At 45.3% G+C, this 15,463-nt stretch overlaps 1 protein-coding gene across 1 annotated transcript in view; it reads left to right on the top strand.

Annotated features, from left to right (window-relative positions):
- The first annotated feature begins 1,434 nt into the window (after nucleotides 1–1,434).
- Nucleotides 1,435–15,463, top strand: part of LOC110548417 (maestro heat-like repeat-containing protein family member 7) — a 33,037-nt gene continuing 19,008 nt past the window's right edge. Inside the window, exons 1-10 of the mRNA XM_021636648.2 lie at nucleotides 1,435–1,522; nucleotides 4,322–4,386; nucleotides 4,574–4,696; nucleotides 4,795–4,874; nucleotides 5,240–5,369; nucleotides 6,089–6,175; nucleotides 12,311–12,418; nucleotides 12,891–13,026; nucleotides 13,693–13,781; nucleotides 15,080–15,229. Coding sequence (XP_021492323.1) covers nucleotides 1,435–1,522; nucleotides 4,322–4,386; nucleotides 4,574–4,696; nucleotides 4,795–4,874; nucleotides 5,240–5,369; nucleotides 6,089–6,175; nucleotides 12,311–12,418; nucleotides 12,891–13,026; nucleotides 13,693–13,781; nucleotides 15,080–15,229 — 1,056 coding nt within the window. The remainder of the gene's footprint in view (nucleotides 1,523–4,321; nucleotides 4,387–4,573; nucleotides 4,697–4,794; nucleotides 4,875–5,239; nucleotides 5,370–6,088; nucleotides 6,176–12,310; nucleotides 12,419–12,890; nucleotides 13,027–13,692; nucleotides 13,782–15,079; nucleotides 15,230–15,463) is intronic.

Raw genomic sequence — 15,463 nt, 5'->3', positions numbered from 1 at the left:
CTATGGCTACAGCTTCTGGAGAGCTTGTGGCCTGAGTCTGAGGTAGCCCTGGTCAGGTAAAGGGGTCTCTGTTTTGCCTGTCCCTCTCCACAGTCAAGGGAGAGGTAGGTCACAAAGGGTCAGGCAGATGGCTGTGCAGGAGTGACTGCAGTCCCATTGGGTACCCAGCCCTAGAGACTGTAGGAATCTGGCCTTCAAGGCTCTGGCTTTGTTAGGCCTGGGGTTTGTTCCAGGCTGGGGGTTGGGTGGGAGGAGAAGATAGTTCCGGGGCCTCTAGAAAAGTTGCAGGCACCCTTCTCTCAGACCTGAGCGGCAAGCTAACTATTAGCTGTGGGCAATAGGAACTTGATTTTGGATTTAACTTACTCTGCGGTGAGTTTGAACTTTAGTTTGCTGTTTTGGGGATGGAACCCAGGGTTTCATATATGTTAGGAAAGCATTTTAACCACTTTTTATCTGTTAGGCCCAAGGAAACATATTTTTAAACTTAAGAAAAAGTGTTTGGATGTTTCCCTTGCATGTGCACCATAAGTGTGCAGTGCCCACTTCATCTAGAAGAGGGCATCAGATTCCCTGGAACTCGAGTTTCTGTGAGCTACCATGAGGGTGCTGGGAATGGAACCTGGGTTTTTCAGAAGAGCAGCCAGCACTCTTAACAGTTGAGCCATCTCTTTAGCTCCCTCCCTCGAGAAAAATGTTGACCCAACATCAGAGGGTTCTGCTCTGATTATCTGTCTAGGAGGCAAGGCAGGTGGGGGAATAGAAGAAGCAGAAGGAATAGCAAAGTTCTTATGAGCATCCAGCTGTGAAATGTGCCAGTGTAAAGAACTGGTGGACAGCAGCTCCTATCCGCTCCAGGCCACGGGCTAGTTCTGCTGGGCCATGTCTGCAAGGGGCAGGCATGCGGCAGGCTTAGCTCCCCTACCCGAGGGCAGAAGCGGGAAGATGAATTCCAGGCAACGGGGAAGACACCTGTCTGCTAAGAGCAGCTTTCAGATTTGACCTTAAGACTTCCAAGCCATAGATGGAAACTTCCTTGGGAGCCGGGGAGTCTGAGGTTGCCACTGGAGATCCTTGGATGGAAGATGTCTGAATGGGCCATAAGGAATCAGGGTCCTTTGGGGGTTTGTGCACCTTCCCCTGAAACAGACCGTAAAATGGGAAGCTGACAACAGGGACCCAGCATAGGCACTGTTTGGTCAGTTCTTGTAGTTTTGCTTTTGGGCTCTGCCTTCATGCTGTGGAAAAATTTAGAGCCTCAGCCCATGCTAAACAAATGCTCTGCTATCTCCATCCCCATCATTTTCAAATGGTCAGGCTGCCTCCTTCAGGTCCCCCCTATATTAACTAAACCTGCATCGCTAAGACCAGACTCTGACCAGGCTTGACTGCTAGTCTCATCACAATCTGTTGGGCCCCCTCCTGGCTGTGCAAATGAGTCTACAGCCTGAGAAGAAAAATCCAAAGAAAGCAACATTTGGGCTGTCACTTCATGATGCTGTCTTAAAGCCAAGCTTAACAGGTAAACAGTTTTCTTTAGGCCTGGGTATCTCTCGTCTTACTGTGGTAGTTTGGAAGTGATGATGGTTGCCTGGCCCTTGTTGGAGATGTCACTCAAAGGGCACATGTCTGTCTGCTTCTGGCTACCCCTTCCATAGCTCTCGCCTCTGCAGGCCTGCCCACTTTACAGGCTTGCCTCTCTGAGAGGCCTGGAGCTGAGCTGGGCACTGATATGGCCTGAGATCTTGAAAGCTCACCTAGAAACAGCTAGATGTTCCGGGGAGCCAGAGCCGATCTTTCCGTACCACCTACAGGACAACAACCCCCTGACAGCTGAGCTTTGGACCAGCGCTGTCCGATTCCAGTTTCTTACACCCCAGTCTTTTATATTTAATTTTACTTTATTTCTTCATGGTTTGTGTACATACACGTGTACAACGTGCTTGCGTACTGTGACGTATGTGTGAAGGCCAGAGAACAACTTGCAGGAGTTGGCTCTCTCCCTGTGTGGGTCTCAAAGACTGAATTCAGGCTGTCAGACTTGGGGGCTGGCATCTTTACTTACTATGTTATTCTGTTGCCCTGTCTTACTTCCCTCTTCTTCTTCCCCCTTTTTCCTCTTCCTCCTCCTTTTCTTCTTCTAGACAGAGTCTTGCTAAGTTATGCAAGCTTGTGGTTCTCCTGCCTCATCCTCCTGATTATCTAGGATTACAGGGATGTGTCACCATCCCATACCCGAAAGCCACGTAGACATCTCAAACTCTACACAGTCCATGCCTGAGCTGAGCCCTTCAGATCCCATCAGGCCAACTCAGTACTGCTCGCTACTCAGGCCAAATTTTTATTAATTAATTAATTAGTTAATTAATTAATTTTCTTGAGACAAAGTCTTGCTATGTAGCACTGTGGCACTGGCTGGCTCAGAGTTCACTTTGAAGGTGAAGCTGGCCTCACACTTGCATTGATTCTTCTGCCTCAGCCTCTCAAATACTAGGAATACAAGTGTGTGCCACCATCCCTTTTTATTTTGGTTTTGTTTGCTTTTGTACCTAATTTTGCTTTTTGAGACATGATTTTATTACATAGCCCAGACAGACTCAGAATTCAACAATATGGCCCAGGGTGGCCTCAAATCCCAAACCCTTCTACCTCTATCTCTCAAGTGGCTGGATTACAGGTGAATGCCACTGTGCCTAATTACTTTTTTTTTTTTTTAGTGGTTGTGTTAATGTTATTTTTATAAAACCATGTTTGTTTCTTATTTTTTCTTAACCCAGATATCACATAAATAGAGACTCTGTTATCTCATTTTTAATAAGCTTCACAGTTATTTCTCTATTCTTGACCTTCTAAGTTAATCTGGTTTCCTCCCAGCATACCTTTCAGAGATACTTGCATTTTGTAGCACTCCAGCTCCTCTCCTGATGTCCCCTGGATCTCTCCTGTGGCTCCATCCCCTCTTTTTCCTCTAACTCCTCTTCCTCTGGCTGGCTGCAAGCCCAACTCTATTCTCTCCCCTGCTCAGCCATTGGCTGTAAGCTGCTTTATTGGCATATCAGGGGACAATTGGGGAGCAATGTTTACATAGGAGATCTCAGAACAAGGATTGCAACCAGACATGAGGGGTACAGAAACCAGCATTTGAATTACACAATAACATTATGCCTACATAGTTGTACTAGAGAATCAGGGCCTTCAGGATATTGGACAAATGCTCTACCACTGAGTTACATTCCTAACCCTAAAACATCTCGACTTCTTTCCGGCTTCCGTACTTACGTCTTGTCCATCATCAATTTCTAGTGATCATCGCAGAGACACCAGATCTGTGTACTTACTGCTGCCACCCCCCTCTGGGGAAACTGCCATTTGTTTCTCTGGGTTATTGTTTCAGTTTCTCAACTGATCCCCTTGAAGAATTTTTGTATTTTTAAAGACAGGGTCTTCTTATGTAGTCAGGCTGGCCCTTGGCTTACTATTAGCTGAGGATAACCTTGAACTCCTGGTTAACCTGTCTCTACTTTCCAAATGCTAGGATTATAGGTGTGTACTACAGCACAGGGCCCACGGGTGGGAGAAGGATTGAATTTTCTAAAGATTCCTCTTCTTTTATTAGTTTGTTGAACCCCACAACATGGAGGTCCATCTTTCCCATTGCATAGCTGAGGAAACTGGTCTGAGAACTTCATCTGTTGCAGGCCATAGGACTAGCAAATGGAAGGATTGAGCTTTGGCTTCAAGCCCTGTCTGTAGGAACACAAGAAGATATGAAAGAGCAACAGAGGCCTGAACTCAAGCTCATTTTCCGCTCTGCTTTGGGGGCCCCACATTGCCATAGCCTTCATTCTTTTGTCTTATCCCTTCTGGAGTCAACTTTGGATAATCAGGTTTTTCTTTTTGTTTTTTCCTAGCCTCCCGTTTTAGTCTCCATCTTCACTTCTCATTGCAACGGGCCCTTAAGGCTATATGCATCTCCCCACTAGTTGACAATAAAGGCTCCCGAGGCTGACTTGAGATTCAAAGTCCATTTATAATTAGGGATTTTAAAGCCAGTTTTAGACAGTCCTAGAAATCTGTGGGATACTGAGAGTGACTTAAAGGCCTTCCTCTTCCCAGTCATTTTTGCATCAGTGGCCATGTCTTGCAGAAAGTCTCTTAAGTCCACACCTATTTTGGCTTCCATGTTTACATGAGAGGTGCTACAGATGCCTATCCGACACCTTGGTGGTTTTCTAGTCTTGTCAATGGAGGGAAAGTGGGACTCTCCCTTCCCAGCCCACCTGATAAAACCAGCTAACTTCCAATGACACATTTTTTTCAGGATTGTGCCAATCAGAAAAAAACGCCTATCAGTTAATTCTGGATTTTATGGAACCAGGACAGATGGTAAGGAAATTCTTTGAGAACTGAGGTGCACAGTGGGAAAATCTGAAGGTCCACACTTCCCAAAATATTAGTGATGTCTAGCACTGGGACATAATTTATGCTTTGGTCTAGTTGAGTTGAGACTGGACAGAGTGTGGGGTGCAGGTTTCAGGTTCTGCTCTGAGGCATGCTTTGTCTTCTGTCCCAGCTTGAGTTAGACAAGCTCAATTTTCTGAATGCTGTGGAAATCTTGAGCAGTCTTGTACGTGATCAGACAAATGGCAACATGAATAACTACTATCCTAAAACCCTTCTGGCCAAGAAAATTGAGGTGAGAAAGGACACATCTCTTAGTTGAAGGGGACAGTCCTAAACCCGGGGGAATGGTATCCCTTTTTGAGGTAAAATCTCATTTTTCTTGGTCTCTAGAAACTCATCCTGGAAGAGTCCACTGAGATCTTGGATAGCAGTGTGCGTGAGCAAGCCATGCTGTGCATCGTGATCCTGAGGTTCCTTCCCCATGGACCCTCTCCTAGCCTCTGGGACTCTGATCCTGAGAACATGTGGGTTGGGAGGACAGGCAAAGTCTGGGAACCTGACTGGAGGATAAAGGTGGCAAAGTCTGTGGTTGCCACTTCATCTGCCTACATCCTGGGACCAGGGGGGATCTTTTGGAAATCCATTAGGACATCTAGTGTAGGAAGCCTTCCTAATCAACGTTCTCCTTCCCTGACAAGGAGTCATTAGAAAGTGGCCCACAGTTTTCTGTACCTCAGAGAGTAGCAGAGCAGTTTCCCCCAGAGGGTTCTAAAAATATACCTCAACCTCACACAGGACCCCCTCAATCACCTGTTATTACCACTTCTCCTCCAAGTCAGGTGAAGCCGCCTTTCCACTTTGGCCAGAAGCTGGAACTGGTCAGCTCTTGTGTCACCAGCATATTTTCTCTGCCACTCATCACGCCCAGTCTAGACCGAAAGGAGAGTGCTAGCCTCTACCTCCAGGTGACTCCCTACCCCACCCCCTTGTTGTCTCTTGCTCCAGAACTCCATGGGGATGAATTTGTCTTGGGGACCGCTTCCTGTTTGCTTGGCTTCCTGGCCTCCTCCCTCCTCCTTCAGGAGCCCAAAGCCCCAAGGCTTCCATTCTGCTCGCTGTCATCTGAGCTTCCCAGGGAACGGTCACTGCACATACCCTTTTTCTCTGAAGCTCACATGCCATCCAAAATCTGAGATAGTCTGGCAACAAAGCCCATAGATTATATAAAATTATCAGCGAAGGAACTGCCAAATTTTCCCAAGAATATTTGGTTTTAAAGTTGGGGCTGGGGTATAGCTCAGTGGTAAAGCACTTGTTTAGCACACAAGAGGCTTGGGTTCAGTTCCGGTTCCCAGAATTGCAAAATCAAAACACAGAAGTCTCCGAACACTGGTAGAGCGACTTTCTAACAGCTGGGAACCCTAAGGGGCTGTCTTAGTCTGGAAGAAGTGCCTACAGCCTGTATTGCACTACTGGCTACCATTTGAGATGGGCTAGATTCTACCTGTAGTAAGGTCAAGGTACGTCAGCACTAAGGAGACTAAGATGCACACATCTTAGTGAGTGGATACGAGGACGACATGACCACACTGGCGCCTTCATCCTAAGGAAGAGCTGGACGGTGTGATCAGGAAGCTAAGCAAGCATGTGGCAGTCATACACCCTGTGTCTCCTCACTTCTCAGACAATCCAGGCCTTGGATGACATGCTACAAGCTCTTGTGATGGAAGATTTGAAGCCCAACATGTTTATACTGCAGAGCTTCTTGGAGGTAGGTGGCTGCAGAAACTGGAGCCCACACTCTCTCCTGTACTCTATGCTAGGTGAAGCAGGAAAGGAGTCTGACAACAGTCTGGGTGCTCCTCTGAAGAGCCTCATGCATGAGCATCACTGGAGGATGCAGTCCTGTGTCTCCCCCAAGATGTTCTAGGGATGATGTTTGGGAACTACAGTCATCAAGACCCATTTCTGGCTAGAACTTGGGCATGCGGGAACATTAGCAGTGATCATATTTATGTCCGGGTTACACTTGAATCTTAGTGTGTTTCTGCTTGGCATTACTGCTCTGTGAGGACGACCAGTGTCCACCCCTTAAGCTACCCTTCTGCGTCTTGATGAGTACCTCTAGGAGGCCCAAAGCACTACAAGGTACTTCTTTTATCTTTAGCTGATTTAAAACATTCCTAGTTTTGACAAATTTTCACTTCCTGGGAAAGAGTTTGAATCAGGAAAGCAGCCAAGAGTCCCTTGACAATAATGTTCATGAGCAAAATGGCTATTGACTGGGGTAAGATATTTTGCATAAAATTCTATATTACTACAAATAAAGAGATATGAGTGTCCAGGTATCTTGTCCAGGTATTTATTCCTATTCGGGAGAATGACTTGGTGCTTTGGAATGTACTGTTGCTGGTGTGGTTGTTGGGAGGCATTTCTGTGCTTTTTAGACACCTCACTGTGAGTACAATAACAAACCCTCTGTTATCCTTGGAGTTTATGGGGGAAGGAAGGCACCGAGCTCCAGTCCTGGTCAGGGTAAAGTCCTTGGGATTCATTACTAGGCTTCTTGTTCTCCAAAGATAGATGGTACTAGGCATGGTGAGTATGTCTATACATACAGCACTGAAATGCAGAAACAGGGGGATGATAATGAGTTTGAGGCAAACCTGGGCTAAATAGGGAGACTGTCATACGTTTATATATATATATATATATGTATATATATATACATATATATATAACAAAATACAATAACACTGTGCAAAAGTTTTTAACCTTTCATTAAAATGGGTTATTTTTTATCAGCTTTTAAAAAATAGCTGTCTGCATTTTTTCTCTTTTTTTTAAAATTGAAAATAGATTCTTTTCTTATACAGTATATCCTGATTGTAGTTTCTCCTCCCTCCACTCCTCCCAGTTCTTTCCCATATCCCCTTCCCTCACCTCCAGATCCACACTCTTTCTGTCTCTCATTAGAAAAGAACAGGCTTCTAAGAGACAAAAGCCAAACATGACAAAATAAAATATAATTAGATGAAGCAAACTTTTATATCAAAGTTGGACAGGGTAACCCAACAGGAGGAAATGAGTCCCAAGAGCAGGCACAAGAGTTAGAGACCTGCTTGCTCTCATAATTAAAAGTCCCATGAAATACTAAGCTAAATAGCTTATAATATATGTGCAGAGGACCTGGTGTTGACCCATGTAGGTCCTGTGCTTGCTGCTTCAGTCTCTGTGAGCTCATCTGCACCTTGTTCGGTTGATCAAGAAGGCATTGTTCTCCTAGTGTCCTCCATCCCCTCTGGCTTTTACACTCTTTCTGCCTCCTCTTCTGTGGGTTTCCCTGAGCTATGAGGGGAAGCATTGGATGGACACATCGCTTTTAGACTGTCTCTCTCTGTATAATGCCTGGCTGTGGGTCTCTGCATCTGCTTCCATCTGCTGCTGTAGGGGAAGCCTCTTTGATGATGACACTGCCATATAAGTCACTGCCACATGAGTGTAACAGAATCCCATTAGGCCTTCCTTCCTTCCTTCCTTCCTTCCTTCCTTCCTTCCTCTCTCTCTATTTCTTTCTCTCTCTCTCTTTCTTTCTTTCTTTCTTTCTTTCTTTCTTTCTTTCTTTCTTTCTTTCTTTCTTTCTTTCTTCTCTCTTTTTCTCCAGTGGCATTTGGTTTTACTCTAGGTCTTTGGGCTATCTAGTCTCTGGTTTTTGGTTACTCAAACAGTTTCAAATATGGGTCCTTTCTCATGGACTGGGCCTATAGGCAAATCATACATTGGTTGACCACTCCTATACACTCTGTGCCACTATTGCCCTAGCATATTTTTCAGGCAGGACAGATTGCAGGTCAAAGGTTTTGTTTCTGAGTTGGTATCCACGTTTCTCTTTTGCTAACCTGCAGATTACCTTCCCACACCAAAGGGACTAGAAATAGGGGTAGATACCAGCTTTACTTCTCCATGTTCAATAAGTTGTGTGGGTGTTACCTTCAGCACTGGGGACAGCCATAGTTTGTGGAGAGCAACCCTTTCTTTTAGCATCAACCTGGGTTATTTGGGGATTTCCATGGGACACACTTGGCCAACAATTCAATTGAATGTAACACAGACTCACACAGGAAGCCTTGACTGGCTATAAAGATGGCCAGCTGAGACTGTATCCCCCATTACTAGCAGGCTCATCAGGCTCATCTTCATAGATGCCAAAAGTTTCCACTGCACTAGATTCCCCCCCCACAAAGTCCCCAAATCCAGCAGCCTTTCCCCACACCCTCTCCCTCCACCCCATTTCCCTTGCTCCTGATTGTTCCCACTTCCATCCTGGCCTGCTTTCAGTCCACTAGAATAGAATAAAATTTATTCTAGCAGGGAGGCAGAGATAGACAAATCTCTGAGTTCCTGGCCAGCCTGGTCTACTGAGCAAGTTCCAGGACAGCCAAAATTACACAGAGAAACCCTTTATTGGCAAAAATGTATTCTATTTACCCTTTCCAGGGGGATCTATATACCCCCTCCTCCAATCCCTCCTCTTTACCTAGCCTCACTGGGTCTATGGACTATAGCTTGGTTATCATTTACTTACCGGCTAATATCTACTTATAAGTAAATACATATCATATTTGTCTTTCTGGGTCTGGGTTACCTCACTCACCTTTTCTTGTTCTATCCATTTGCTTATGAATTTCATGATGTTGGTTTTGTTAACAGCTGAGCAATACTCCAAGTGTAAATGTGCCATATTTTGTTTATCCATTCTTTGGTTGAGGGACATCTAGGTTGTTTCCAGTTTCTGGCTATTATAACTAGATTGTCAATGAACATAGTTGAGCAAATGTCCTTGTATTAGTATAGAGCATTATTTGGGTATATGCCCAAGAGTGGTATAGCTGGGTCTTGAGGTAGATTGATTTTCAATTTTCTGAGGAGCCACCATATTGATTTCCACAGTGGTTGTACAAGTTGGCACTTCCACCAGCAATGGAGGAGTGTTCCCCTTGCTCCACATCCTCACCAGCATGAGCTGTTGCTTGAGTTATTGATCTTAGCCATTCTGATAGGATTAAGATGGACACTCAAAGTAGTTTTGATTTGCATTTCCCTAATGGCTAAGAATGTTGAGCATTCCTTATATTTTTGGTTGTGAGCATGGCCTTTAATGGCTGAGCCATCCCTCCAGCACTGTTGAACATTTCTTTAAATGTTTCTCTGCCACTTTGAGATTCCTCTAATGAGAATTCTCTGAGCCTGGTTGCGGTGGCCCATGCCTGTAATCTCAGCACTCGGGGAGTAAGAGGCAGGCAGATCTCTGTGAGTTTGAGGCTAGCCTGGTCTACAAAGTGAGTCTAGAACAGTCAAGACAACGCAGAGAAACCTTGTCTTAAGAAAGAAAGAAAGAAAGAAAGAAAGAAAGAAAGAAAGAAAGAAAGAAGAAGAAAGAAGGAAGCATTCTCTGTTTAGATCTGTGCCCCATTTTAAATTGAATTATTTCGTTTTTGATATCTAGTTTCTTGAATTATTTATATATTATGGATATTAGTTCTCTAATAGATGTGAAGTTGGTACAAATCTTTTCCCATTCTATAGGCTGCCATTTTGTTCTATTGACAGTGTTCTTTGCCTTATAGAAGCTTTTCAGTTTCATGAGATCCCATTTATTATTCATTGATCTTAGTGTCTGAGCTGTTGGTGTTCTGTTAAGAAAGTTGTCTCCTGTGCCAATACATTCAAGGCTATTCCCCACTTTTTCTTCTATCAGGTTCATTTCTATTAGGTTTTATGTTGAGAGCTTTGGTCCTCTTGGACTTGAGTTTTTATGCAGAGTGATAAATATGGATCTAGTTGCATTCTTCTACATGCAGACTCCCAGTTTGACCAGCACCATTTGTTGAAGATGCTGCCTTTTTTCCAGTGTGTATTTCAGACTTCTTCATAAAAATCAGGTGTCAATAGGTGTGTGGATTTATGTCGGTGTCTTCAGTTTGACTCCACTGAACAACAGGTCTGTTTTTATGCCAATACCGTGCATTGTTTTTTATTACTATAGCTTTGTAGTACAACTTGAAGTCGTGGTTGGTGATACCTCCAGCAGTTATTTTATTGTGCAGGATTGTTTTAACCATCCTATTTTTTTTGTTTATGTTTTTCCATACAAAGTGAAGAATTATCCTTTCAAGGTCTATAAAGAACTATGTTGAAATTTAATGGGGATTGTGTTGAATCTATCAGTTGCTTTTGATAGTTTGGCCAGAAAAATGGGTTAAATTTGGATTATATTTGTCACTTTGTTTAGAATTTTTTCCTATAAAATTACGGTAACATAATGTGACATAATTTATTTTCATTTGACTTTGAACAGTAGAATAACACTAAAGATTTTTAGGATAAAATTTATATATATATAATTTAAATGGAGATCTATTTATTTATTTATTTATTATATAATGTTCTGTCTGCATGTACACCTGCACACCAGAAGAGGGCACCAGACCGCATTATAGATGGTTGTGAGCCACTATGTGTTTGCTGGGAACTGAACTCAGGACCTCTGGAAAAGCAGCCAATGTTCTTAACCTATGAGCCATCTCTCCAGCCCCCAGTGGAGTTCTCTTATACAGAGGAATAATGCCTTGACCAGACACCATAGACTACTGCCAGGTGTGAGTTGCCTTCCTTCAAGCTGTCAGTCAAGGGATATTTCCATAGACCCCCTCAACAATACAGGCTACTGCTGTTTCTCTTGGTTACCCAGCAGAACTTGATGGTAAGACTCTTTTGTTAAAAATATAACATATTGAGTCATTGCCCATGAAGAAATAAAGCTCAGGCTTGCCTTGGACTCACAACAGTCCTCCTACCTCTGTCTCCTGAATGCTAGGGTTATAGGTGTAAGCTACCCAGACCAGCTTAATTCTAGATTTTAAGAATATATCTGTGACATGCCCGAGTTTGTATTGGATTCCAGGTATGGATGGTGCCTCCCACCCTGTCCCTCGGCCTTTCCCTCCTCACCTCTGTTTCCTATTCTCCCTATTGCTAGATATTGGACTCATGTCCTCAGGCAAATGCTGTATCACTGAGCCACTGTCCCAGCTCATCTTTTTTGTTTCTTTTCTTTACACACGGTCTACTTTTTTCTTTTCTCTCTCTTTGCTTTTTCAAGACAGGTTTTCCCTGTGTAGGCCTGGCTGTCCTAAACTCCCTCTGTACCCCTCAGAGACCCCAGGCTGGCCTCGAACTCAGAGATCTGCTTGACTCTACTTCCCTAATGCTGGGATTAAAGACCTGTGCCGCTGTGACCCAGGCTATCCCCGTCTTCACATGAATGTCCATGATAAGGAGAACAGGAGCTGGTCCTCAGCTCTGACCCCAGATCCACTTTTCAAAAGTGAGCACCCAGCAGGACAAAGGCCCCTCCCCACTGGTGGAACCTCAACCTAAAATAGCAATAAAAATGCCATCTCTCAGGATGATGTGAGCTCCCAGGATAACGTGAGTTCTTGTCCACAGAAGCCTTTCTGGAAGCACATTATTATCTTGACCTAGAAACCACTGGCTCCGAGTGCACCCTTCAGAGGATACTCGCTCCTGAGCCTGGCCTAGCGGGAGGGGGTTAATGTAAATGCTGTCGGGATGACTCTGTCTTCCACTCCCTGCTGCTCTTTCTTGCCCTTGAAGGTGTACCATGCTCTCTCTTGAAGCATTTCCTGTGTGAAGAGGCTCAGAAGGCAACAGATTGAGTGACTAAGAAGTTGCCTTACCAATTTCAGCGGGTCGGGGCTTCCCTAATGCTCATTATAGCTCCGTCTTGCTCGTCTTTCTGGTTGTCAGTGGTAGACACAGGACAAGCCAGGAAGGAAGCCCTGCCCCACTGCCAGGTTGATGAGTCTTTCTGTCCCTTCTACAGATCATCTTACCTTGGTTAACGCAGTCAGACAAAATGCACAAGCAGATCCGAGCGCTGGGCTCTATTTCCCGACTGCTGAGGTTTATTTGTAATTTCTCTGATGTGTCAGTGAGTATTTGTGGAACCATGCAAGGCTGACCCAGCATGCCTTGCTTCTCTGGGCAAGGACGCTGGTTGAGCCCAGGGATCTGTGGGGGCAGCTGGGGGGCAGGTAGTCAGTGAACGTGCTGCTTTTCCATATCAGTGTTTATTTCTGTCCCTGACGATCAAGAGGCTTGATTTATTCTTTGGTTTGTCCTGGGCTTCATAAGCTTGGATGAGCCTGGTTGGTGTCCTTGGCTTATACACTGGATGCTGACCCAGTGCCCACTGGGTAATTTATTTCAAAGCTCTGGCTCTTCGTTTCCCTGCATGTCCTCCAGGGGAGCTTTTCTTAGCTAGGAGACTGTCGGGTAGGAAGGATTGGGACACATAGAGATGATGATAAAGGAATGTAGAAGGAAAAAGTTTGGGTGGGGCCCCTTAGTGGGGAGAAGCCCCCTCAGGAGGAGGAGAGGTAACCATTTCTGCTTCCTGTTAGAACATGGCATCATTCTCCATAATCGGGAAACTGATAGGCACCTTCAGCCTCCTCTGCCTGGATACCAGCCAAGAGATCAGTGCAGCAGCGTTAGAAGCACTGTATTACTTGTTCACCATCCTTGTGCTTCAGAGAAGTAAGTGAACCACTGAATCGGTGGAAACCTGCATTGTTTCAGACATACCCCAAAAGCTTGGTCCCTCTAGCAGGGGCATCTGAGAGCTGATACGATATGCCATAATGCAGAGAGGCCAGGTGATCAACTGATCAAATCTGGAAACTTTATTTGGATAAATGCTAGCTCAATTTTGGCAGTTAAGCTTGAAGTCATTTATGGGTCCACTTGAATCCTCAATATTTCCCAGATGTCCCATCCCAGCCATATGCATAACACTAGGGAACTAAGCATCCTTTTTGGGGAAACATCTGTGGACATTTTTTAACTAGCCCTTCTATTTCAGACAGTCATGATCACAGAGGCACCAGGGCATTGACAAACTCCCCAGACTCAGCAGTTTCTGAGACTCTGGCTTCTTATGATTAAGTGGGTTGCTCTCTGCTAAGCACACAGGAATGCTCAGTCCACTGTTGGTCCTGGTGCAAGAACAGGTGCCAGCTTGAGACCCAACCCACATCCTCTCTTCACCTTTCGCTCAAGTGCTAGGGAACGCCCTCTGTTCTTTGGGGCCAATGGTGCTTCATCCATTGTCTCCAAGCTCCCAGAGGCTTGGAGGAGAGATGGGAGCATGGGTTCATTTTCCTGTTAAGGCCTAGCCCCTTACTTGCTGTTTTTGGATTGGAGGAGTAAGACTGAAGATGGAGACTGTCCTGAAAAACTTACAGAAGCATTTCCGTGGCAACTGGATGGCCAACATGCAGAATCTCACACTGGTAATCCAGATGGCTGTGTGTATGGGATGCCCAGAGGGGGAGAGCTAGTGGGGAAGAGCAGAGGCCGCAATAATCCCCCACAAACAGGAGTGTTTACAGAGTTCAAATTCTCAGGGACATGCAGTTAAGAGGGTAAGATTCATTCTCTCCTAGTGACACTTGAGTTGTGTGAACTTTGAGGTCACCACCAAAGTTTTAGGAAGAAGTGCTGATGTCCCCAAGTTGAGCCAACCCAGATCACCTCAGTCAGATGTACAAGAAGTGTCTTTTGGTCCTTCCTCCGACATCCCACTCCACAGCACACCTGGCTGCTCTTTCTCCTGTGTAGCCCTTCAGTCTGTCCGCCATGCTGCATCTCCACAGCAGTTATTCTGAGTCCTCTCACTTCCTGCCTGATGAGCACAGCAGCCTCTTCCTGGAATGCTCCACTTCCAGCCATCTCTTATTCACTCAGCAAAGTGTTTCTAAGATACAAGCCTCGCAACATTCCCTTCAGACCATGTGAGAACTCTGTTGTTCTTACTTTCGGGCTGAACCTCCTCAGTTGGTCCGCAAGGACCTTTGAGGTCCTGTTCCTGACTCGTCTGTCCTGCCTTGTCCTTACTCAGTCTCCTTTTGCTGCTGGCCCCAGTCTTCCATACAGGACACTATAGTCACACTGAGGTCCCTTCCAACCCAGCCTTCACATATTCTGCATCATTGCTGGAACTTGCTCCTCATTCTCCTCAGGATTGGATCCCAGGAAGCCTTTTTCAGTCTTCCCAGTTAGTTTCATTGCCCTGACACAGCCATTATCAGCATTTCCCTCCACGCTTCCTTTTCTCCTTCCCTATCCTGGATGATGCTGAGTACTCAGAGGGCAAAGGCATTGAGCATCTTGCTCACAGTCCTTCCTAGATCCCAGCAACGGAGCCACACGCAGAGTTAGTACCAATGCTGCCTGGCGGCAGTGAGCTTGCCAGGTGCAGATTCCTGTTGGTGGGCATGCCTGGCTGCTTTCTACTTGCTTTGGAATGCTGGAAAGTCACTAGGCATAGAACATGTTCCCTCCCCTAACTGCAGTCCAAGTATAGAAATGAAGGTCCTTTGGCATCATCCTCTGTGTCACATTGTCTGGACTATTACTCCTTCCTGGGGACATCAGAGTTGGTGGCTCTCTGGAGATGACCTCACCGCAAAGGTGCTTCCCAGGCTGCCTCCTAACAGAACCCTGCCTGATGGGTCTCTGTGCACACTGGATACTCTGGGGGCAGTCTTCAAGCCGGATGCTGGAATGGAGAGGTCCTCTCTTCTCTTAGTTCTTCAGGAAATACCTGACCCCTATAGAGAGAGCTGATATGATCTTGGTGGCCATGGAGGCCATGACCAGCGGCAGCAAGAATGATGTCTTTGCAGCCTCCCAGATGTTAAAGATGGTCCTGCAGCACCCTTTTCCAGAAGTTGCCAAGGTAGGCTTTTGGGGGACACACTGCTTCAATGTCTTTCTGTTCTGTTTTAGGGTCTTGTTTTATTTCCTATCAACTTGAGCTTGAACAACCCCAAGTCCCTTAGCCCTGAAGAGCAAAGCCATATGGAAAGTTGTTTTTGCAATAGTGTAAAAGGTTTTTTTGTGTTGCTTTGTTTTGTTTTTGTGAGAAAGAATGAAGTAGTGATGACCAGGCCTCCATCTCTACTAGGAAGGC

This window comes from Meriones unguiculatus, chromosome 11, assembly GCF_030254825.1.
Source record: "Meriones unguiculatus strain TT.TT164.6M chromosome 11, Bangor_MerUng_6.1, whole genome shotgun sequence".
Lineage (NCBI taxonomy): Eukaryota > Metazoa > Chordata > Mammalia > Rodentia > Muridae > Meriones > Meriones unguiculatus.
The sequence above is the reverse complement of the archived record's forward strand: the minus strand, read 5'-3'. Positions and strand labels throughout refer to the sequence as shown.